Raw genomic sequence first — 24,521 nt, 5'->3', positions numbered from 1 at the left:
TCCCCATCACCTTGAACCTATGCCCTCTGGTCCTTGATTCCCCTACTCTGGGCAAGAGAGTCCATCGAATCCAGTCCGGTCCATCGAGTCCACTCCGCCATTCAATCATGGCTGATCTCTGTTGTACTTCGTGGTCCGGTATCTGTTGTACCTTTGTTATGACCCTGGACGGACCACAAATACACGTGTGTAAAAGGTTACAATGCTGGAGCTTAAATCCAGGCTGTTTATTCCATGGCCATCTGGAACCAGAGTGGCCACCTAATCACCTCATTCTCTTATATAGACATTACTACACAGGCAAACAAAGTAGTCCTTGTGATACAACAAAGTAGTACCTCCTAATCTCTGCCTCCTAATCCCATTTTCCTGCCTTCTCCCCATAACCCTTGACACTCATTTGTGCGTGTGCGTGTGTGTGTAAATGTGTGTGAGTTTGCTTGCACGCATCTGTGTATTTGTGTCATACACTCATAGTCAGTCATTGAATGATTCAGCACAGAAACAGGATATTTTTTAGCTCATTGAGTCTCCACTGACCATCCAGCGCTTTCTGCATTGTCTTATTTTGTTCTCTCCACATTTCATGAGTCGTAAAGGAATAGGAGTAGAATTAGGCCATTCGGCCCATCAAGTCTACTCCGCCATCCAATCATGGCTGATCTATCTCGCCCTCCTAACCCCATTCTCCTGCCTTCTACCCACAACCCTCGATACCTGTACTAATCAAGAAGTTTCCATCAACTCTCAGCCCATTTCCCCACACCTGTGCACAAGTGGCAAGTTACAGTGGACAATTCCCACACTCCAGGGACATATGGGTTTGTACGTTAATTGGCTTTGGTAAAAAAAAAAGTAAATGGTCCCTCGTGTGTAGTGTGTGCTCGTGTAGCGGGAAATGCTGGTCGGCGCAGACTCGTTGAGCCGAAGGGCCTGTTTCTGCATTGTATCACCAAACCAGACTAAACTTATTAACCTATCAATGTGCATAACGTTGGGTGTGTGTTTACTTTAGTTTCAAGATATAGCATGGAGACAGACACTTCAGCCCACCAAGGCCAGGCGGGCCATTGATCACCCATTCATACTAGTTCAGTTATCCCACCTTTCTCATGTACTTCCCACACACTAGCAGAGCTAATTGCGCGGGCTAATTAACCTACAAACCTGCATATCTTTGGGATTTGGAAGGAAACCAAAAAGTCTGGAGGAAACCCACGAGGTCAGAGAGAGAATGTTCAAACTCCACACAAACAGCGCTCAAGATCATAAGGTCGTAAGTTACAGGGTTATAATTAGGCCATTCGGCCCATCAAGTCTACTCCACCATTCAATCATGGCTGCTCTATCTCTCCCACCTAAACCCATTCTCCTGCCTTCTCCCCATAACCCCTGACACCCGGACTAATCAAGAATCTATCTATCTTTGCCTTAAAAATATCCGTTGATTTGGCCTCCACAGCCTTCAGTGGCAAAGAATGCCCGCAGATTCACCACCCTCTGACTAAAGAAATTCCTCCTCATCACCTTTCCTAAAGGAACGTCCTTTAATTCTGAGGCTATGACCTCTAGTCTTAGACTGTCCCACTAGTGGAAACATCTTCTCCACATCCATGGGTCAGGATCGATTCCAGGTCTCTGGCACTGTGAGGCAGCAGCTCTACCAGATGCACCACTGTGCCGACCCTGTGCACTGTGCACAGATGTGGAATCAGGCCTGAATGTTGACAACCTACTGTGAAAGGCTAACCATCACATTACTGTTTGCCAGTATGCTTCAAGCAGAAGGCGGCACAGTAGCGCAGCGGTAGAGTTGCTGCTTTACAGCGAATGCAGCGCCGGAGACTCAGGTTCGATCCTGACTACGGGTGCTGCACTGTAAGGAGTTTGTACGTTCTCCCCGTGACCTGCGTGGGTTTTCTCCGAGATCTTCGGTTTCCTCCCACACTCCAAAGACGTACAGGTATGTAGGTTAATTGGCTGGGTAAATGTAAAAATTGTCCCTAGTGGGTGTAGGATAGTGTTAATGTACGGGGATCGCTGGACGGCACGGACTTGGAGGGCCGAAAAGGCCTGTTTCCGGCTGTATATATATGATATGAATACAATACAATACAATACAATATATCTTTATTGTCATTGTACAAGGGTACAACGAGATTGGGAATGCGCCTCCCATACGATGCAATAATTTAATTAATTTAAACAACAACAACCCAACGAAACAAATTGTAACAGTTTTAAGACAGAATAAAGTGCAAGTAGATCTGTGCCGGATCACTGTGCGATGTGACCATCCGGCTCAGCAGGACCGGTTCATAGCAGCTATGGCCCTGGGGATGAAGCTGTTCCTGAGTCTGGAGGTGCGGGCGTAGAAGGCCTTGTATCGTCTGCCCGATGGAAGGAGTTCGAACAGACTGTTGCAGGGGTGTGAAGAGTCTTTGTGGATGCTGGTGGCTTTTCTGAGGCATCGTGTGTTGTAGATGCCCTCCAAGGCTGGTAGCTGTGTTCCGATGGTCCTCTGAGCTCTATGGACTACCCGCTGAAGAGCTTTCCTTTCTGCCTCCGTGCAGCTGAGGTACCACACAGGGATGCCATGTGTTAGGATGGTCTCTAAGGTGCAGCGGTAGAAGGTCGTCAGCAGTAGATTTTGTACGTTCTAAACATGCCACGAGGAATGCCAGTCTTTTTCTTCACTCTACAGCAGAGGCAACATGTTTAATCAACGTTCATACCGCTGGGCTGTAAGTTGCCCAAGCGAAATATGAGGCGCTGTTCCTCCAATTTGCCCTGGGCCTCACTTTAACAATGGAAGAGGCCCAGGACAGAAAGGTCAATGTGGGAATGGGAGGGGGAAGTTAAAGTCTTTAGCAACCGGGAGATCAGGTAGGTTTAGGCGGACTGAGCGGAGGTGTTCAGCTAAACGATCGCCAAGCCTGCGCTTAGTCTCGCCGATATACAGGACTCCACACCTGGAACCAGCGGATACAGTGGATGAGGTTTTGAGGAAGTGCAAGTGAACCTGACAAGGTCCTTGGGTCGTGTATGTTCTATCTGTGACAATACGTCAATAAAATTCTCTTTACTCAATAAAATTACTCTTGAGTCAACATCTCCTCTCATCAGCACATAGTTCCCCCACTTTGAAGCTTTGGTCAAGGCAAACCATGACATTGTCCTGAACACGGCTGCACTTGACCATCCACACAATAAACTATCGTGGTCAGCCATCCCACCACTATCCCACTCCATTTAGAACTGAGATGAGGAAAAACTTTTTCAGTCAGAGAGTTGTGAATCTGTGGAATTCTCTGCCTCAGAAGGCAGTGGAGGCCAATGCATTCAAGAGAGAGCTAGATAGAGCTCTTAAGGATAGCGGAGTCAGGGGGTATGGGGAGAAGGCAGGAACGGGGTACTGATTGAGAATGATCAACCATGATCACATTGAATGGTGGTGCTGGCTCGAAGGGCGTGCAGCGTAGGTTCACTAGGTTAATTCCCGGAATGGCGGGACTGTCGTATGTTGAAAGGCTGGAGCGATTGGGCTTGTATACACTGGAATTTAGAACGATGAGGGGGGATCTTATTGAAACATATAAGATAATTAGGGGATTGGACACATTAGAGGCAGATAACATGTTCCCAATGTTGGGGGAGTCCAGAACAAGGGGCCACAGTTTAAGAATAAGGGGTAGGCCATTTAGAACGGAGATGAGGAAGAACTTTTTCAGTCAGAGAGTGGTAAAGGTGTGGAATTCTCTGCCTCAGAAGGCAGTGGAGGCCAGTTCGTTGGATGCTTTCAAGAGAGAGCTGGATAGAGCTCTTAAGGATAGCGGAGTGAGGGGGTATGGGGAGAAGGCAGGAACGGGGTACTGATTGAGAGTGATCAGCCATGATCGCATTGAATGGCGGTGCTGGCTCGAAGGGCTGAATGGCCTACTCCTGCACCTATTGTCTATTGTCTATTGACCGAATGGCCTCCTCCTGCACCTATTGTCTATTGTATTGGCCAGCTGGAAGTCAAGAGGGCATGAGCTCAACTATAAAATATATTTGATCTGTGGATAGAGTGATAGAAAGACAGCTGAAACGAAAAGTGTGGGAGGATGTTGATTGAATGAATGATTAAGTTTATTGGCCAAGTATGTGGTTATTGAGTAGAACTACTACTCGTGGAAAAGAAGCTGTTTTTTATGTCTGGCTGTGGCTGTTTTGACAGTCCAGAGTCGCCTTCCAGAGGGAAGTGCTTCAAAGAGTTTGTGACCAGGGTGAGAGGGGTCAGAGATGATCTTGCCCGCTCACTTCCTGGCCCTTGCAGTGTACAGTTCGTCGATGGGGGGGAAGGTTGCAGCCAACAACCTTCTCAGCTGTGCAAACGATCCGTTGCAGCCTCCGGATGTCGTGCTTGGTGGCTGAGCCAAACCAGACCATGATGGAGAAGGTGGGGACGGACTCAATGATAGCAGTATAGAATTGGACCATCATTGACTGTGGCAGATTGTGTTTCCTCAGTTGCCGCAGGAGCGGCACGGTAGCGCAGCGGTAGAGTTGCTGCTTTACAGCGAATGCAGCGCCGGAGACTCAGGTTCGATCCTGACTACGGGTGCTGCACTGTAAGGAGTTTGTACGTTCTCCCCGTGACCTGCGTGGGTTTTCTCCGAGATCTTCGGTTTCCTCCCACACTCCAAAGACGTACAGGTATGTAGGTTAATTGGCTGGGTAAATGTAAAAATTGTCCCTAGTGGGTGTAGGGTAGTGTTAATGTACGGGGATCATTGGGCGGCACGGACTTGGAGGGCCGAAAAGGCCTGTTTCCGGCTGTATATATATATGATATATGATATATATATATATGATATGAAGTACATCCTCTGTTGGGCCTTTTTGAAGGCAAAATCCATTCATGAATTAGTTTAATTTCTTCTTTGTTATTATTCATTAACACCAAGTGAGACATCACAGACTACTTTAATTAAAATGGACTAAATGAATAGAAATTTGCTATACCTCCAAGGTGTGTTTTCTATTTAAGTGCATAGATTGGGGATCTTAGGACACCTGAGGCAAATGTTCAGATCCCTATATGGATAATTAAGAAACTTAAAAGGGTTTTACAGTCTCAGGGAATCCATTAGTAAATACAAGCGATATGCTGACTGAAATCTTGAAAGCCGGGGTTAAGAGATTGGTTTGCAACTCCACTTCTCATACTAATGTTAATTAGAGTTTTTTTTTTAAAAAGCACGCAGGGTACACTGTGGAAATAAATCCTTCAATATAATCAGAATTTTAATTTCAATGGACCTTTAATTTTGATGAGATGGGGTTGGGCAAAGCTCCTTCGGCAAATTTGATTGAATCTTTCTAGGTGGTAATCAGACTTTATGAAGGTCACAAAGATTACACAAATCACAAGTGAAATGAGTCCTGCAAACATTTATGGCTGTCATCTGTCTCGCGGCCTACAGGGACTCTGCCAATGCTTACAAATTTCTCCACAACCCATTCTAACCTGAGCTACCTTAATTCTTCCATTATGTTTATTGCGTTGCTTTGCAGATCTTCCCAATCCATTCCTTCTGGTTGTTTCCAGTTCTGTATGCCTGGTTTAAATCTTCCCCTTACCTTCCCACATCTCAGGAACTCTGCAGGAAAACGTGGAGTTCTTCCCCACATCTCATGACTAGCAGGGACGATCGCAACGTTTAGAGAAACATTTAGATGGGTACATGATTAGGATAGGTTTAGAGGGATATGGGCCAAACGCAGGCAGGTGGGGCATGTTGGTCAGCATGGGCAAGTTGGGCTCGTAGCTGAGTCCTATCATACCATACATGAGCACAACAGGTAGTGCAAATGAGACAGTGGTAATAGAGAGTACAGAATATAATGGTGCAGCTGTAGAAAAAGTGCAGACAGAGAAAGAATGTGCAAAGGTTTCAACAGGGTAGATTGCATTGAATTGAATGATCGCATTGAATGGCGGTGCTGGCTCGAAGGGCTGAATGGCCTACTCCTGCACCTATTGTCTATTGTCTATTGTCTATTCCTGAGCACAGCAAAGGTCCATTCAAGATACAAAGTGATTGGTAACAAGAGGAGTTGAGTATAGGAGCAAAGAGGTCCTTCTACAGTTGTACCGGGCCCTGGTGAGACCGCACCTGGAGTACTGTGTGCAGTTTTGGTCTCCAAATTTGAGGAAGGATATTCTTGCTATTGAGGGCATGCAGCGTAGGTTCACTAGGTTAATTCCCGGAATGGCGGGACTGTCGTATGTTGAAAGGCTGGAGCAATTAGGCTTGTATACACTGGAATTTAGAAGGATGAGGGGGGATCTTATTGAAACATATAAGATGATTAGGGGATTGGACACATTAGAGGCAGGAAACATGTTCCCAATGTTGGGGGAGTCCAGAACAAGGGGCCACAGTTTAAGAATAAGCGGTAGGCCATTTAGAATGGAGATGAGGAAGAACTTTTTCAGTCAGAGAGTGGTGAAGGTGTGGAATTCTCTGCCTCAGAAGGCAGTGGAGGCCAGTTCGTTGGATGCTTTCAAGAGAGAGCTGGATAGAGCTCTTAAGGATAGCGGAGTGAGGGGGTATGGGGAGAAGGCAGGAACGGGGTACTGATTGAGAGTGATCAGCCATGATCGCATTGAATGGCGGTGCTGGCTCGAAGGGCTGAATGGCCTACTCCTGCACCTTTTGTCTATTGTCTATTGTCTATTCCTGAGCACAGCAAAGGTCCATTCAAGATACAAAGTGATCGAGCAACTCAACGGCCCAGGCAGCATACCCGGAGGACATGGATGGGTAACGTTTCGGGTTGGGACCTTTCTTCAGATCGATTGCAGGGGTGGGTGGTAAGAAGGCCAGAAGAGTGGAGGGGCAAGACCAAGCAGAGCAGGTCATGGGTGAACAAAGGTGAGGGGGGACGGAGGGGGGGTGATAGGCAGATGGTTGGCCAAAGACCAGAGATGAATACACAAAAGGTGTGAGACAAAAGGATGAGAGAGTTGCGAATGGTGAAGCTAGAGGATTGATGAGGAATGAATTGTGAGGATAGGGGAAGGAATAGACTTACATTCCTTCCCTTAGCTACACATTTCTCACCACATCAATCCAGTAGCTTCATAATTGCTGAGTCTTAGATGTCATGACTCTAACAGGTGAGTCATGACTGGCCCTGAAGCCACATCATCCACAATCAGTACCCCGTTCCTGCCTTCTCCCCATACCCCCTGATTCCGCTAGCCCTAAGAGCTCTATCTAACTCTCTTTTGAATGCATCCAGTGAATCGGCCTCCACTGCCTTCTGAGGCAGAGAATATCACTAATTCACAGCTCTCTGTGTGAAAAGGTTTTTCCTCATCTCAGTTCTAAATGGCCTACCCCTTATTCTTAAATTCCAGTGAATACAAGCCCAGTCGCTCCATTCTTTCATCATATGACAGTACCACCATCCGGGGAATTAACATCCCTCTAAACCTTTGCTATCCACATACCTGTACAAGTGTCTTTCAAATGTTGTTGTTGTACTTGCCTCAACTATTTCCTCTGGCAGCTCGTTCCATAAACCCACTACACTCTGTTTAAAACACTGGGTATTTTTGAGGCGGAGATTGACACTTTCTTAATGAGTAAAGGTGTCAGGGGTTATGGTGAAAAGGCAGGAGAATGGGGTTGAGAGGGATAGATCTGCTATGATTGAATGGCGAAGTAGGCTCGATTGGCTGAATAGCCTGCTTCTGCTCCAAGACATGTACTTATGAAGTTGTCCCTCAGGTTCCTCTTGTTAATGAACAACTAACTCTGCGATTCTATGGTTCCTCTGGGCCAGAAAAGACAATTCCAGCCTAACAAATTCTTCCTCTATTCAGAAGCAGCCTGACAAACCTTTTAACGTGCCAGACCTCTGTAGGGCAGTTACAAAGGACGGGTCACAGGTTTCTCCAGTTAGCTAGGGAGGCCTGATCAAACCAGCCTTGCCAGCTGGCTCTTGAAACGTATGGCTTAGATGCTAAACAAGACTGCCTTTTTTACTCCATGGTAAATCAAAAGCAACTCGAGACTTTAGAGACACAGCGTGGAAACGGGCCCTTCGGCCCATCAAGTCCGTGCTGACCAGCGATCACCGCCATACACAAACGTTATCCTGCACACTAGGAACAATTTGCAATTTTTACCAAAACCATTTAACCTACAAACCTGTACGTCTTTGGAATGTGGAAGGAAACCAGAGCACCCAGGGAAAACCCACGCAGTCCCAGGGAGAACGTTCAAACTCCGTACAGACAAGCACCCGTAGTTGGGATCAAACCCGGGTCTCTGGAGCTGTAAGACAGCAACTCTACCGCTGTGCCACTGTCTCAACCCATTTGCCAACTTGAGTTTGTCAATTTGAATTCCTCCAGCACCTTGTATCTTCTTTTGCAAACCAGCATCTGCAGCTCCTTGTTTCAACAACCCCCCCAACCGTCCAATTTCGTACGGCATAATCTTCCATTACTATCTTTTCGTCACTGGAAAGCTAATGCAACAAATGGGGTGGGCAGCGCAAGACATTTTGGAAAGTGTATAACGAGGATGCCCTCTGACTGCTAACTTTAGTAGAGGTATTTCAATATTAATAGCAATGAGTCTACAAGCAAATAGGCTATTAACTTTCACTCTTGAACGCTTCATTTGTCTGAGAGAGGCTGACAATGCCCAAAGACAACAGTGATGCCTATCTCCTTCAGACTGCGTGCAGAAAGTAGACGTACCATCTGTCTTTCTGAAAAGGTGATCCCACGTTGGACAGAACCTCTGCTTCGACTTAGATTAATGGTGCTTGGTTTGAAGAATTAAGTGCAAGTTCGGTCGCATTTTTCATTCCTGCACCTTGCGCTCTGTTTTGCTTACTGTGTTTATTCACAAAATGCCGGAGTAACTCAGCAGGTCAGGCAGCATCTCAGGAGAGAAGGAATGGGTGACGTTTCGGGTCGAGACCCTTCTTCAGTCTGAAGAAGGGTCTCAACCCGAAACGTCACCCATTCCTTCTCTCCCGAGATGCTGCCTGACCTTCTGAGTTACTCCAGCATTTTTGTAAATAAATACCTTCGGTTTGTACCAGCATCTGCAGTTATTTTCTTACACTACGTTTTGTTTACTGTGATCAACCACTGTGGAAATGCCAAGGGATAAATATTCATGAGTTGGTTATCGGCAATGTCGGGAATGCTTTCACATCGAGCCCATATTTCACGAGGTCAGATATCAAGGCAACCAATGTGCGGTGCTGAGCCAATGTTCAGACCATATCCTTTCACACATGGGGTTTGAAAGGCCATGCAGGTAATGGTCTCCAGAGCAACCCAAGTAGCGACCCTTCTGTTGCCATCCAGGTTTGGAACAAAGAGGTCCCTCACTTAAGTCAAGCAGATGTCTATCCTACCAGCAGTTCATTCAGACCCTGTTGCACCAAGCTCTTAAGATTATTCAGGGATGAGTAGGTATGGAGTCATAGCGTCTAACTGCATGGAAACAGCCCCCTCGGCCCAACTTGCCTACATCGGCCAACATGCCCCATCTACACTAATCCTCCTTGTCTGCAATAGGCCCATATCCCTTTAAACCTGTCCTATCCATGTACCTGCCTAAATGTTTCTTAAGCATCGCGACAGTACCTGCCTCAACTATCTCCTCCAGCAGCTCGTTCCATACACCTACCACCCTTTGCGTGAAAAGAAGCCTTTATGACTACCCTATCTACCTGAGATGCCACTTCCAGTGAACTATGTACCTGCACTCCTGGATCCATCTGCTCCACAACACTCCCCAGAGACCTGCCTATCCAGAAGAAATTTCACTTGACAAATTCCTCCTTACCTTCTCAACTCCTATACCCACACCCATCTCCAATCCTTACCTGCGTTCCACGGATTATTTCCCTGAGGTTCCATCAGACAGAAAAGAGGAATATAGTTGTGAGCTGTCATGCATGACTTCATTGGCAATAATATCACCTGTAAAAGAAAGGAAAGGAGTTGAAGTTCTTCACCATGGATTTGAAATGTAGACTTGATGCACCAGCACAGGACAGAGGGAACGTTGGACTTCCAGTGGTGTCATCATTTGGAGGAGATGTTGAGCTGTTCTCCTGTCTACTCTGTCAGGTGGATACGAATGTTCAAGAGAACCTCAAATTAAAACAGGAGACCAGACAAGGAAGACCTCTTAAGCAAAACATAAAATGCTGAAGGAACTCAGCAGGTCAGGTAGCAGCTGGAAGGGCAGCACAATGGCATAACAATAGAGTTGCTGCCTTATAGCGCCAGAGACCTAAGTTCGATCCTGACTATGGGTGCTGTCTGAACGGAGTTTGGACGTTCTCCCTGTGACCATGTGAGTTTTCTGTGGGTGCTCTGGTTTCCTCCAACACTCCCAAAGACGTACAGGTTTGTAGGTTAATCGTTTTTTTTGGTAAAATTGTAAATTGTTCCTAGTGTGTAGGATCGTGCTAGTGCAGGATCGCCGGTCGGCACGGATTCGGTGGGCTGAAGGGCCTGTTTTCCATTCTGAATCTCCAAAGTAAAGTAAAGTAACGCCATCCGACCATTCCCTCCACTGCCTGACCCCCTGACTTCGTCCAGCTCTTTGTGTTTTGTTTCGTGTTTCTCGTTGTTACGAGGAAGTTTACTTCATGAACCGAGTAGAAAAGTGTATTTTCGCTTTCACCACGGTCGACACCGATTAAAGCATTTTCTGAGCCAATCTGCTAAATTGCCATTGGCATCAGAGCAAGAACCGAGAGAAAAGGATACACGTTTCACATTGATGCTCCTCCACGTTTCAGGAAAACCTATTCAGCCAGATCATGACTCGGGGACATTCAAAAAGAAATAAAATTGAAATAAATTTTTAAACGGGCACAATGATCAACATTGACTTTGAAGGGCCAAAGGGCTTGTTTCTGTGCTCTACAATCTATGACTGAGTCAATGGCAAGAAATACAAATTAGATAAAACTCAAGTAAAATTAATTAAAACTCACATTATTCACATTGTTTCCCTTTATCATGTTTCTGTACACTGTGGACGGCTCGATTGTATTGGTGTATTGTCTTTCCGCTGACTGATTAGCCCGCAACAAAAGCTGTTCACTGTACACATGACAATAGAGTAAACCAAACTAAACCAGACTAAACTGTCGACACCATGCTGCCTTGGGAAAGCTGCCCTCGCTACCAAGAACAGCTCAAACCCCAGTCAGACGCACTTTATTCCCCTCTCTTGTTGGACAAAAGATGCAACGGCTTGATAGCATGTACCACCAGATTCAGGAACAACTTCCTTGCCACTCAACATCCGAGGGCGTACACGCCACTGGAGATAAATGGGTCTACTGTGGATAGGGTGAGCAGCTTTAAATACCTGGGAGTCCACATCACAGAGGATCTGCCATGGACAACACGCATTGCCGCACTGGTGAGTAAGGCAAGGCAGCGCCTTTACCACCTCAGACAGCTGAGGAAAATCAGAGTTTCTCTGAGGATCCTTCAGTGCTTCTACTCTGGGGCTGTAGAAAGCATCTTGTCTGGCAACATCTCAATCTGGTTTGGGAACAGCTCTGCCCAGGACAGGAAGGCTCTGCGGAGAGTAGTGCGTTTGGCTGAACGCACCATGGGAACTACACTCGCCCCCCTGCAGGACCTATACATCAGGAGGTGCATATCCAGAGCCAGCAACATTATGGGGGACCCCTGCCACCCCAGCAATGGACTGTTCCAGCTGCTACGGTCAGGCAAACGCCTCCGCTGTCACGCTGTGAAAACAGAGAGGATGAGACGGAGTTTCTTCCCACAGGCCATCAGGACTGTTAACTCTTATATCACCAGGGACTAATTTACTGTATTCATTTATTGTTTGTGTTGTGTCTTTTAAAAAAAATGTCTATTCTGTTTGTAGCTTTAGCACAATCCGCAGGCTTTGCCACTTTCATTTCACTGCACATCTTGTATGTGTATGTAAAGTAGACTTGACTTGACTTGACTCTTATCAGACTCTTGAATGGGCCTCTCATATGCTAAAGATGGATTCCCAAACTACCAATCTACCTTACTGCAACCCTTGCACATTTTTTCACATCTGCATTTTTTCTGTTGCTGCAACATTATCTTCTGCTGTACCTTTACATACCTCTAGTTTCCCTCACCCCTGATTCCCGGTCGGAAGAAGGGTCTCGACCCAAAACATCACCTATTCCTTTTCTTCAGAGATGTCGCCTGACCCATTGAGTTCCTCCAGCATTTTGTGTCTATCTCTGGTGTAAGCAAGCATCTGCAGTTCCTTCCTACACAGTACCTTCTGCACTCGCTTAAACCACTTTCTCTTCTGAACTACCTGCTGTCCTCATGTGCGATATGATTGCGCTCAAGTGTGGTGTGATCGGTCCAGATAGCGTACGATACAAAGCTTTTCACTGTATCTCAGTATGTGACAGTAATGAATTCAGTGTTTTATTTGTGATGATACGCACGGGAGAGAAGTCCTTCTAAGAAGTTAATCATTATATTCTGAAACGGAGCAGTCAATAGTATCATGTGAACTGGTATCTGAGGACTGGCACCTTTCTGTTTACAAAAAAAAAAGCACTATATAAAAAAAACCAATATAAATACCATTTTCATACTTCCTTACTCTAATATCTTAGAAGGTTTAGGAAGTTCGGCATGTCCCCAACAACTCTCACCAACTTCTACAGATGCGCCATTTTAACAGAATGCATCAACACTTGTATAGTCCAAGGGGGTCTCCAATGAGGTAGATAGTAGTTCAGGACAGCTCTCATAACCATATTCATAATCAGAATCATACTTTATTAGCCAAGTATGTTTTGCAACATACGAGGAAATCTCTTGATAACCTTGTATACACTGGAATTTAGAAGGATGAGAGGAGATCTAATCGAAACGTATAAGATTATTAAGGGGTTGGACACGTTAGAGGCAGGAAACATGTTCCCAATGTTGGGGGCCACAGTTAAAGAATAAGGGGTAGGCCATTTAGAACTGAGATGAGGAAGAACTTTTTCAGTCAGAGAGTTGTGAATCTGTGGAATTCTCTGCCTCAGAAGGCAGTGGAGGCCAATTCTCTGAATGCATTCAAGAGAGAGCTAGATAGAGCTCTTAAGGATAGCGGAGTCAGGGGGTATGGGGAGAAGGCAGGAACGGGGTACTGATTGAGAATGATCAGCCATGATCACATTGAATGGCGGTGCTGGCTCGAAGGGCCGAATGGCCTCCTACTGCACCTATTGTCTTTTGTCTATAGCACGGTTTGGGAACAGCTCCATCCAAGGCCGCAAGAAATTGCAGAGAATTGTGGGCGCAGCTCAGACCACCACACAAACCAACTCCTTTTCATTGAATCGATCTACACGTCACGCTGCCTCGGCAAGGCCAGCAGCATAATCAAGGACGAGTCACACCCCTGGCCACTCCCTCTTCTCCCCTCTCCCATCGGGTAAAAGGTACAGAAGTGTGAAAACGCACACCTCCAGATTCAGGGACGGTTTCTTCCCAGCTGTTATCAGGCAACTGAACCATCCTACCAACAACTAGAGATTTTCTCGTATGTTGCAAAACTGACTTGGCTAATAAAGTATGATTCTGATTATGAATATGGTTATGAGAGCTGTCCTGAACTACTATCTGCCTCATTGGAGACCCCCTTGGACTATCTATGATTGGACTTTACTGGCTACATCTTGCATTAAACGTTATCCACGTTATTCCCTTCATCGTGTAGAGTATCTGTATCCTGCAGATGACTTGATTGTGATCATGTATTGGCTTTATGCTGATTGGTTAGCAAGCTCAATTGAACTATTGAACTGTCTAGAAGGAAAAGGGGGTAAGAGCAGAGGTGTGGGGAGTAGATGAGATGCTACTGATTATTAGGGGCTATGGATGGGGCTCCCAGTGTCTGTCAATGTTCCCTGTGGATCACTGCAGTGCTTGTTACATCATCGTCTACTGGGAGACGATTAGCTCAGTCCCATAGTCACCCAGCAGAAGGAATACTCACTATCAAGTGTTAAGGCCTAGTCATGTGTCAGTGCAAAGTTGTATACAAAGTTTAATTGTAGTTTAGTTTACCACAATCCTACCACAACCAGAGGGCATTGCTGAACTGCTATCTACTTGTATCTCATTTGGTGTCACTTGGACTATCCTTGATCGGACTTTGCTGGCTTTACCTTGCACTAAACGTTATCCCCTTATCATGTATCTATACACTGTACATGGCTCGATTGTAATCAATAGACAATAGACAATAGACAATAGGTGCAGGAGTAGGCCATTCAGCCCTTCGAGCCAGCACCGCCATTCAATGCGATCATGGCTGATCACTCTCAATCAGTACCCCGTTCCTGCCTTCTCCCCATACCCCCTCACTCCGCTATCCTTAAGAGCTCTATCCAGCTCTCTCTTGAAAGCATCCAACGAACTGGCCTCCACTGCCTTCTGAGGCAGAGAATTCCACACCTTCACCACACCAAATCATGTCCTGTCTTTCTGCTGACTGGTTAGCACGCAACAGGGCGGCACGGAGGCGCAGCGGTAGAGTTGCTGCCTTACAGCGCTTGCAGCGCCAGAGACCCGGGTTCCATCCCGACCAAGGGTGTTGTCTGTACGGAGTTTGTGCTTTCTCCCCGTGACCCTGTGAGTTTTCTCCAAGATCTTAGGTTTCCTCCCACACTCCAATGCCGTACAGGTTTGAAGATTAATTGGCTTGGTATAAATGTAAATTGTCCCTAGTGTGTGTAGAATGGTGTTAATATGCGGGGATCGCTGGTCGGAGTGGACTCAGTGGGCCGAAGGGCCTGTTTCCACTCTGTATCTCTCATCTAAACTAAACTGAGCATCAAAAGCTTTTTACTGTATCTCGGTACAAGTGGCAATAAAGTAAACTTAATTAAAGGGCTCTGCATTTGACAACGAGCTTGTTCGTTCCTCTCTTTCCAGACGGATACCCAAAGGATGAGATGGTTTACAAATGGAGGAAACATTCTGTTGAAGCTGCCGACCAGAAGTCCTGGCGACTCTACCAGTTTGATTTCCTGGGCTTAAGGAACACGACGAAAATTGTGGAAACAAATGCAGGTATTGGAGTAAAGTTTTTGCCACATTTTATGATAAATATTTTAGAGGCTTATGTCCATCTGACTGGTCATGATAATGTGTATGACTGGGCATGATAGTTAGTATTAACACTTGTCGTGGTTGGCACTGTATGTGTTATTTTGGTCTGTTTTAACAAATGTCGTGGTTGGTACGTGTTATAGCGGACAATTCCAATCAACTGAATCGCGTGAGTCATGTAACGATGGAACATTACAGGGGCCTGAATGAGTACAACTGGTGCAACAGGAGTACAAATTGTAAGCCCGGCTTGCTTACAATAGCGAAGCCAGTATTTGTGAGATATTGTGTATGAAGGAACTGCAGATGCTGGTTTGAACCAAGGATAGACAAAAAACGTTACTCCAGCGTTTTGCGTCTGTGTATCGTTAGTGAGATATTCATCCTTATCTGTAGGTGTAAATACACCATCGGCAGCAGTTTCCTTTGCACTGTGGAACTGAATTGTAGAGACAGACTGTAACTTGGTGCCAATGTTGTATTTAACACTGCCAGCCAGCAATGATTTTTTAGGCATCCATTCAGTCGAGATTAGTCAATTAGGTAACAATGTGTTAGATGTTGGATCTCACATTCTCAGACAAAATCGGGTGGCGCAGCGGTAGAGTTGCTGCCTTACAGCGAATGCAGCGCCTGAGACTCAGGTTCGATCCTGACTACGGGCGCCGTCTGTACGCCGTTTGTACGTTCTCCCCGTGACCTGCGTGGGTTTTCTACGAGATCTTCGGTTTCCTCCCACACTCCAAAGGCGTACAGGTATGTAGGTTAATTGACTGGGTAAAATGTAAAAATTGTCCCTAGTGCGTGTCGGATAGTGTTAGTGTGCGGGGATCGCTGGGCGGCGCGGACTCGGTGGGCCGAAGGGCCTGTTTCCGCGCTGTATCTCTAAATCTAAAAAAAAATCTAAAAAATGCAATATATCTGACCCAATGTTGGTGAGATTGGCATAATGTATCGGGAAGGCTGGAGTAACTCAGAGGGATTGGCAGCATCTCTGAAGAAAAGGAATGGACGACATTTTGGGTCGAGACCCTTCAGACCCAGAACATCACCTATTCCTTCTCTCCAGAGATGCTGCCTGTCCCGCTGAGTTAATCCAGCATTTTGTGCCCATCTTCAGTGTAAACCAGCATCTGCAGTTCCTTACGGCACATAATTTTTAGGGAGTAGCCCTAAAGAAGCAGTCTTTCAACCCTGGAACAGCTCAGCAAGAAATCCTTTTATTCACAAAATGCTGGAGTAACTCAGCAGGTCAGGCAGCATCTCGAGAGAGAAGGAATGGGTGACGTTTCGGGTCGAGACCCTTCTTCAGACTGAAGAAATCCTGTTGGTTATATTGGGCCATGGATGGTGCTCCCAGTCTTTGTCAATGTTACCATCAGATGCAGTGATTGTTACACAAATCTCCCGCGGTAAATGTTCACCTACTTTCAGCATTCTGTGGAGAATCAGGATACGATTCTGGAAAGGCTACAGAAAAGATTTACGAGAATGTTGCCAGGACCATAGGGTCTGAACTCGAGGCCGAGGTTGAGTAGGCTGGGACTCTCTTCCTTGGAGGGTGAGTGGTGATCTTATAGAGATACATAAAATCATGAGAGGAATAGATCGGGGAGATGCACAGAATCTCTTACCAAGAGAAGGTGAATCGAGGACCAGAGGACATAGGTTTAAGGTGAAGGGGAAAAAGATTTAATAGGAATCTGAGGGGTAACTTTTTCACACAAGGGGTGGTGGGTGTATGGAACAAGCTGCCAGAGGAGGTAGTTGAACAGGAACTATCCCGATATTTAAGAAGCAGTTAGACAGGTACGTGGATCGGACTTGTTTGGAGGGATATGGACCAAATGCTGGCAGGTGGGACTAGTGTAGCTGGGACATGTTGGCCGGTGTGGGCAAGTTCGTCCGAAGGGCCTGTTTCCACACTGTTTCGTTCTATGACTCTATGACTCTATGATGCAGACATATTGAAGCATGTGAGCTTGTTTGAATTTGATGGTTTCAGATATCCTGAAAGGCATGTTAGCGAAACCCAAGTGCGTGAGCTGGAAAATGAGCCCGTGTATAATTGGACGTGAAATATCCTTCAACAGGACAGAATAGGTCAGAGATTATATTAAAATCAACGAGTCCATCATATAACTGCTCATGTCTCTGGTACTCTCTGAATACTGAACAGTTGGTGGTTATTACTGTGAAATACCCAGTAGTTGTATTTTTTAATGAAACTTGTAAGTGTCTATTTTAAACTGGCCTTGCAAAGACCTGGCCATTACAACGAAGGAGGTTTCAAATGGTGCCAGCGTGTCATGTTATTACAGAAATATTTATCTGGGCAATATTTACCTGCATTTTATTATTAAAAGAAACCCATGCAAAGAAATGTGTCAGAAGGAACTGCAGATGCTGGTTTACACCGAAGGTAGACACAAAATGCTGCCGTAACTCGCTTGGGTAGCTTACAACCCAGCGGCATGATTATTTATTTCTCTAACTTCAAGTAACCCTTGCATTCCCTCTCTCTCCGTCCATCTCCCACCCTAGTCCTCTTGCTAATTTCACCGTTTGTATTCCATTTTTACTACCTTGTCCCCAGCTAACAATGGACCACTGTGAGCTCCACCATTCCTGAGTCATCGATGCAGGATCTGCCTCGTCTGTAACTTCCCATACCTCTAGTTTCCCCCTCCCTGGCTCTTAGTTTAATGAAGGGTCTCAACCCGAAACGTCACCTATTCCTTTTCTCCAGAGATGCTGCCTGACCCGCTGAGCATTTTGTGTCTGTTTTCCCCATGCGTACAAACATCGCAAGAGACATTTGCAAGGCGAGAGTTTTTATTCTCCATGCACAACTGGCTTTTGCCCTGGAAGGCATGTCATGGACAGAATTCCATGATGATGACATAGCTTGCATGGGGTTTTGTTGGAGTCCCTTCCTTCCCTGTTCTAACATGATAGGCATGTTGTAGACAATAGACAATAGACAATATGCGCAGGAGGAGGCCATTCGGCCCTTCGAGCCAGAACCGCCATTCAATGTGATCATGGCTGATCATTCTCAATCAGTACCCCGTTCCTGCCTTCTCCCCATACCCCCTGACTCCGCTATCCTTAAGAGCTCTATCCAGCTCTCTCTTGAATGCATTCAGAGAATTGACCTCCACTGCCTTCTGAGGCAGAGAATTCCACAGATTCACAACTCTCTGACTGAAAAAGTTTTTCCTCATCTCAGTTCTAAATGGCCTACCCCTTATTCTTAAACTGTGTCCCCTTGTTCTGGACTCCCACAACATTGGGAACATGTTTCCTGCCTCTAACGTGTCCAACCCCTTAATAATCTTATACCTTTCGATAAGATCTCCTCTCATCCTTCTAAATTCCAGTGTATACAAGCCTATTCGCTCCAGTCTTTCAACATATGACAGTCCCACCATTCCGGGAATTAACCTAGTAAACCTACGCTGCACGCCCTCAATAGCAACTTTCACAGATCAGTTAGCCTGGCCTGAAGCAGATATGCTCAAGGGTGTAGAATCTGGGCTACATCATGTTGGCAATGCTTTTTGAGAATTTACTTTCACTCCAAATTCACACATAAAGATCCTTTCCGGAAGCAGTGATGCTGAGTAGCCTGGTTAAGACTGAGACTTTAGGAGACTTTTAGATAAACTTTTAGATAGGAACATAAAGTATACAGGGAATGGATTGATTGATTGATACTTTATTCACATGTGTAGGAAAATAACTGCAGATGCTGGTTCTAATTGAAGGTAGACACAAAATGCTGGAGTAACTCAACGGGTCAGGCAGCATTTCAGGAGACAATAGACAATAGACAATAGACAATAGGTGCAGGAGTAGGCCATTCAGCCCTTCGAGCCAGCACCGCCATTCAATGCGATCATGGCTGATCACTCTCAATCAGTACCCCGTTCCTGCCTTCTCCCCATACCCCCTCACTCCGCTATCCTTAAGAGCTCTATCCAGCTCTCTCTTGAAAGCATCCAACGAACTGGCCTCCACTGCCCTCTGAGGCAGAGAATTCCACACCTTCACCACTCTCTGACTGAAAAAGTTCTTCCTCATCTCCGTTCTAAATGGCCTACCCCTTATTCTCAAACTGTGGCCCCTTGTTCTGGACTCCCCCAACATTGGGAACATGTTATCTGCCTCTAATGTGTCCAATCCCCTAATTATCTTATATGTTTCAATAAGATCCCCCCTCATCCTTCTAAATTCCAGTGTATACAAGCCCAATCGCTCCAGCCTTTCAACATACGACAGTCCCGCCATTCCGGGAATTAACCTAGTGAACCTACGCTGCACGCCCTCCATAGCAAGAACATCCTTCCTCAAATTTGGAGACCAAAACTGCACTGAAGTCTGAAGAAGGGTCTCAACTCGAAACGTCACCCATTCCTTCTCTCTTGAGATGCTGCCTGACCCGCTGAGTTACTCCAGCATTTTGTGTCTACTTTTATTTACATGTTGCATGTCACAGTGAAATTATTTATTTTGCATGCCATCCACAAGGGACTAGAGAGTCTGAGCTATGGGGAGAGGTGGAGTAGGCTGGGACTCTATTCCTTGGAGAGCAGGCGGATGAGGGGAAATCTTATAGAGGTGTACAAAATCATGAGAGGAATAGATTGGGTAAATGCACAGTCTCTCTTACCCAAAGTAGGTGAATCGAGGACCAGAGGACCAGAGGATATAGGTTTTAGGTGAAGGGGAAAAGATTTAATAGGAATCTGAGGGGTAATTTTTTCACACAAAGGGTGGTGGGTGTATGGAACAAGCTGCCAGAGGAGTTAGTCGAGGCAGGGACTATCCCAACGTTTAAGAAACAGCTAGACAGGTACATGGATAGGACAGGTTTGGAGGGGTATGGACCAAGGGCAGGCAGGTGGGACTGGTGGAGCAGAGACATGTTGGCCGGTGTGGGCAAGTTGGGCCAAAGGGCCTGTTACCACGCTGTATCACTCTATGGCTCTAAGTATGCAAAGAGTCGCCATGTATAGGGTATCGACAAAGTTACAGTGTCCAGTGTAGTCCCAATGGTGCCTCTTTGTTCTCAGCGGGATATGAATTGTGCGTAGGCAGACAAGCGTTGGTTTCAGCATACACACTGTGGCCTGTTTTTTATGCTGTGTTGTTCTATGTTTGAGTTTCATTGTTCAGCCCTTTGTGTTATTAAGGAAGAATAAAGGCCAATTGGGGAATTACAGACCAGAAAGTGCGTGCCTGGAACGCCTGCCGTGGGCGCTGGGGGAGGCAGATATGATAGAATCATTTAAGAAACTTTTGGATAGTTTAGTTTAGTTTAATATTGTCACACGCACCGAGGTGCAGTGAAAACCTTTTGTTTGCATGCTAAAAAGGTTTGCAGCGAAAGTGAAGACTATGCATGATTACAATCAAGCTGTCCACAGTGCACAGACAAGGGTACAATATTTAGTGCAGGTGAAGTCCCCACTAAAGATAATTCAAATATCTTTAATGAGGTAGAGGGGAGGTCTGGACCATGCTCTAGCTGTTAAGAGGACCATTCAGTTGCCTGATAACAGCCACATGGATATGCAGGGAATGGAGGTAGATGAATCATGTGCAGGCAGATGAAAGTAGTTTATATTGGCATCATGTTTGGCATGTACATTGTGGGCTAAAAGGCCTGTTCTTGAGCTGTACTGTTTTATGTGCTCTGTTCTATGTTCCAGATAGTCACACTTTTACCACTCAGTCTGAAAGGCAGAGAAGATTAGTTTACGTTGGCATCATGTTTGGCATGGACATTGTGGGCTCGATGGCTTGTTCCAGTGCTACACTGTTTTATGTGCTATGTTCTATGTTCTAGATGGTAGCATTTTTGCTATTGGGTCTGAAAGCTATCTGTTCAAGTCTCACTTCTGCCATTGAATTCCCATTTGATCCATTCAGTCCGCACAGTCTGATGTACTGAATCACTGGTGAAACATTAAACTGAAGGTCTCTTGGATGAATATAATAAACATAGCTCGAGATGAAAATAGGATGTTATATCTGCACATTAAAAAAATAGGTAGTACTGCAGATGCTCAACTTCAGTTTAGTTTATTGTCATTTATTTAATTGTCATCAAGTTTATTTCCATAGTTGCATTGGACCTTTGCTTGTCATTTCAGTTTAGTTTATTGTCACGTGTACCGAGGTACAGTGAAAAGCTTTTGTTGCGCGCTATCCAGTCGGCAGAAAGACAACACATGATTACAATCGAGCCATTTACAGTGTACAGATACATAGTCATGGGAATAACGTTTAGTGCAAGGTAAAGCCAGCAAAGTCCGATCAAGGGTAGTCCAAGGGTCACCGATGAAGTAGATTCAGGACCGCTCTCTAGTTGTGGTAGGATGATTCAGTTGCCTGATCACAGCTGGGAAGAAACCATCCCTTAAAATGGATGTGCGCCTTTTCACACTTCTATACCTTTTGCCTGATGGGGGAAGAGGGAGTGGCCAGGGTGCGACTCGTCCTTGATTATGCTGCTGGCCTTGCCGAGACAGCGTGAGGTATAAATGGAGTCAATGGAAGGGAGGTGGGTTTGTGTGATGGTCTGGGCTGCGTCCACAATTCGCTGGTTTACAAAGCGCTGGAATAACTCAGTGAGTCAGGCAGCATCTCTGGAGAACATGGCGAGGTAGTCTTGATAATCTAATCATGAGGGAAGCCGCTATCTCCTTGCTGGATACTAATTTAGATTTACCTCTGAGAAATAATCGCAACTTTGTGAAATGCTGAAGGGCGAAGATATCACTGAGGTTGCTGGAGAATTCATTGTTTATTCTTAAAATATCTCGGAATCCTTTCTGGGCACATGGGATCCAAATCCCCATAGGAAAGAACCACCTCAGAGGTACCGGAAGATCATTCCTCACGCAGGGATTTGAAATTTCATGGGCTCAAATCTTGCTGTGTGACAGAAATCTCCTTTGGAGTCAGTGATATGATAAGGCACCAGACAAGTGGCTTAAAGTGCTTGGCAAACAGTCTGCTTGGCCAACGCGCTAATTAGTGCAGTGAGCAAACAACAGATCCTGCACAAGATCAACAGTTTTGTGAACGATGTACTCAAAACGGAATTACGAGCGAACGTAAAACCCTGCCTGTGGTAATAAAGGGCTCCAGTTCGCAATGCAGTGGGGAGTCGTAATATTGAAGCTTCTTAGCAGGATGCCAGAAAATAACAAGCAAAATTCAGCGTTTGGTAGCAGGACAATAACCTCTCCCTCAACGTCAGCAAAAACAAAGGAGTTGGTCATCACAAAATGCTGGAGTAACCCAGCGGGACAGGCGGCATCTCTGGAGAGAAGGAATGGGTGACGTTTCGGGTCGAGACACTTCTTCAGTCTGGAGTAACACTCAGTGGGACAGGCAGCATCTCTGGAGAGAAGGAATGGGTGACGTTTCGGGTCGAGACCCTTCTTCAGACCTTCCTCCCGTCGGGCAGAAGATTTTTTTAAAAACTGAAAGCACGTATCATCAGATTCAAGAACGGCTTCTTCCCCATTGTAAACAGACGCTTCAGCAAACCTCTCATGCTAAGGAGGTATTTCCGATCTTCCAATCTACCTCTTTGCAGCACTTGCATTTTTTTTTAAAATCTGCACTTTCTCTGCAGATTAACACTATATTCTGCACTGGTTATTTTCTCTTTTGCATTACCTATTGCAGTCGTGTGTGGTACCTTCTCCATGGATAGTACTCAAAACAAACTGTTTCACTGCATCTTGTGCATGTGACAATAATACACCTTCACCAAAACAGTCATAGAGCCTCACAGCGGGGAAACAGGTCCTTCGGCCCAACTTGCCCACAACGGCCAACGTGTCCCAGCCACACTAGTCCCACCTGCCTGCGTTTGGCCCACATCCCTCTAAACCTGTCCTATCCATGTACCAATGCTTGAGTGTTCTAGAGTTAGTAAGAATTACTGGGGGATTGGCCTCTACATGAGAACATCCATCGATTTAGTACCACCCAGCTGAGAAATCTGAAGTCTCTAAGGGTTGGCACAGCAAAGCTAACACTGTTCTGGTCATTGTTACTCTTGCCTGCAGCCTCCCTACAAGAGGAATGCCATGCCTTTGGCAGTCATGGTCGGCAATGCATTGAGTTTGGTAACTCTTACCTTTTCCAAGGCGCTATATGGAATAGTTACAGGATTTGATCAAATCACAGATTTGCGAACAGATGGCGCGGTCCAGTCCAGTCCAGTCGCAGTCGTGGTAGCTCTGCGGGAACTGTGCGTTTTAAACTGGTATGTTTACTTTAAAATTATCCCTAAGTGCTCTAGCGTGTGCTAGCACTTAGCATTAACCAATGTACGACCGGGAAACGCTCGTAAAATTAAACTCGAGCGCTACAGGAGCACTATTAAACAGAAATCTACTCACCGATATACCGATAGAGATCATCAAAGGAGCGCACCGCGGCAGCAGCAGTGGGAGCGCAGGTCAGTGGGAAAGTCGGAAAAAACACCGAGGGAAGCGAGGGGGGATTCGGAACAGGCAGAGAACCCAAGCCTTACGTCCACCTCTGCCCAGCATACTTCTGGCCAACGTCCAGTCCCTGGAGAACAAGCTGGATGACCTGAGGGCAAGGATCAGATTCCAGAGGGACATAAAGAACTGTAACATCCTTTGTCTGACTGAAACATGGCTGACCCCGCTGGTGCCTGACCAGGTGATTTGCCCATCCGAGTCCTTCACTGTTTTCCGGGCGGACAGAACGAAAGAATCTGGGAAATCCAAGGGCGGAGGAGTCTGCTTCTTGACCAATAATAACTGGTGTAATCCTGGGAATATTAAGACGCTTTCTCGTTCCTGCTCGCCGGACCTGGAACATCTAACTATCCTATGCCGACCATTCTACCTACCCCGGGAGTTCAGCTCGGTGATCATCACAGCCGTCTATATCCCACCGCATGCGGACACCGACTTGGCACTGTCCACCCTACACGATGTGTTGTGTCAACACCAAAACAAGAACCCTGATGCGGCTGTGCTGGTGGCTGGAGACTTCAATAGGGGAAATCTCAAAAAGGTCATGCCCAACTTCTACCAACACATCACGTGTGTCACCAGGGGGGAAAGAACTTTGGACCACTGCTACACGCCGTTCAGGAAAGGCTACAAGGCCGTTTCTCTCCCTCCTTTTGGGAAATCTGACCACGCTGCCATTTTCCTGCTGCCGGAGTACAAACAACGGATAGTACGGGAAGCGACAGTGACGAGGGACGTAAAGCGGTGGGCTGACCATTCAGAGGCCATGCTGCAAGATGCACTGAGTGAAGTCGACT

The 24,521-nt window shown here is 46.0% G+C and overlaps 1 protein-coding gene across 5 annotated transcripts in view; it reads left to right on the top strand.

The window, feature by feature from the left end:
- Positions 1-24,521, top strand: part of gabrg3 (gamma-aminobutyric acid type A receptor subunit gamma3) — a 474,012-nt gene that overhangs the window by 270,477 nt on the left and 179,014 nt on the right. For 4 of the 5 annotated variants that reach the window (XR_013547454.1, XM_078402108.1, XM_078402107.1 and 1 more), the window contains exon 6: positions 15,011-15,148. The exons of the other annotated variant lie outside the window; for it this stretch is intronic. Coding sequence is in view for 3 of the 4 variants with exons in the window: in XM_078402108.1 (XP_078258234.1) it covers positions 15,011-15,148 (138 nt within the window). In the remaining variant the exon portion in view is untranslated. The remainder of the gene's footprint in view (positions 1-15,010; positions 15,149-24,521) is intronic. 5 annotated transcript variants of the gene reach the window in all.

The sequence above is a fragment of the Rhinoraja longicauda genome, chromosome 7 (genome assembly GCF_053455715.1).
Source record: "Rhinoraja longicauda isolate Sanriku21f chromosome 7, sRhiLon1.1, whole genome shotgun sequence".
Taxonomy (NCBI): Eukaryota; Metazoa; Chordata; class Chondrichthyes; order Rajiformes; family Arhynchobatidae; genus Rhinoraja; species Rhinoraja longicauda.
This window is presented reverse-complemented; position numbering and strand designations above follow the sequence as displayed.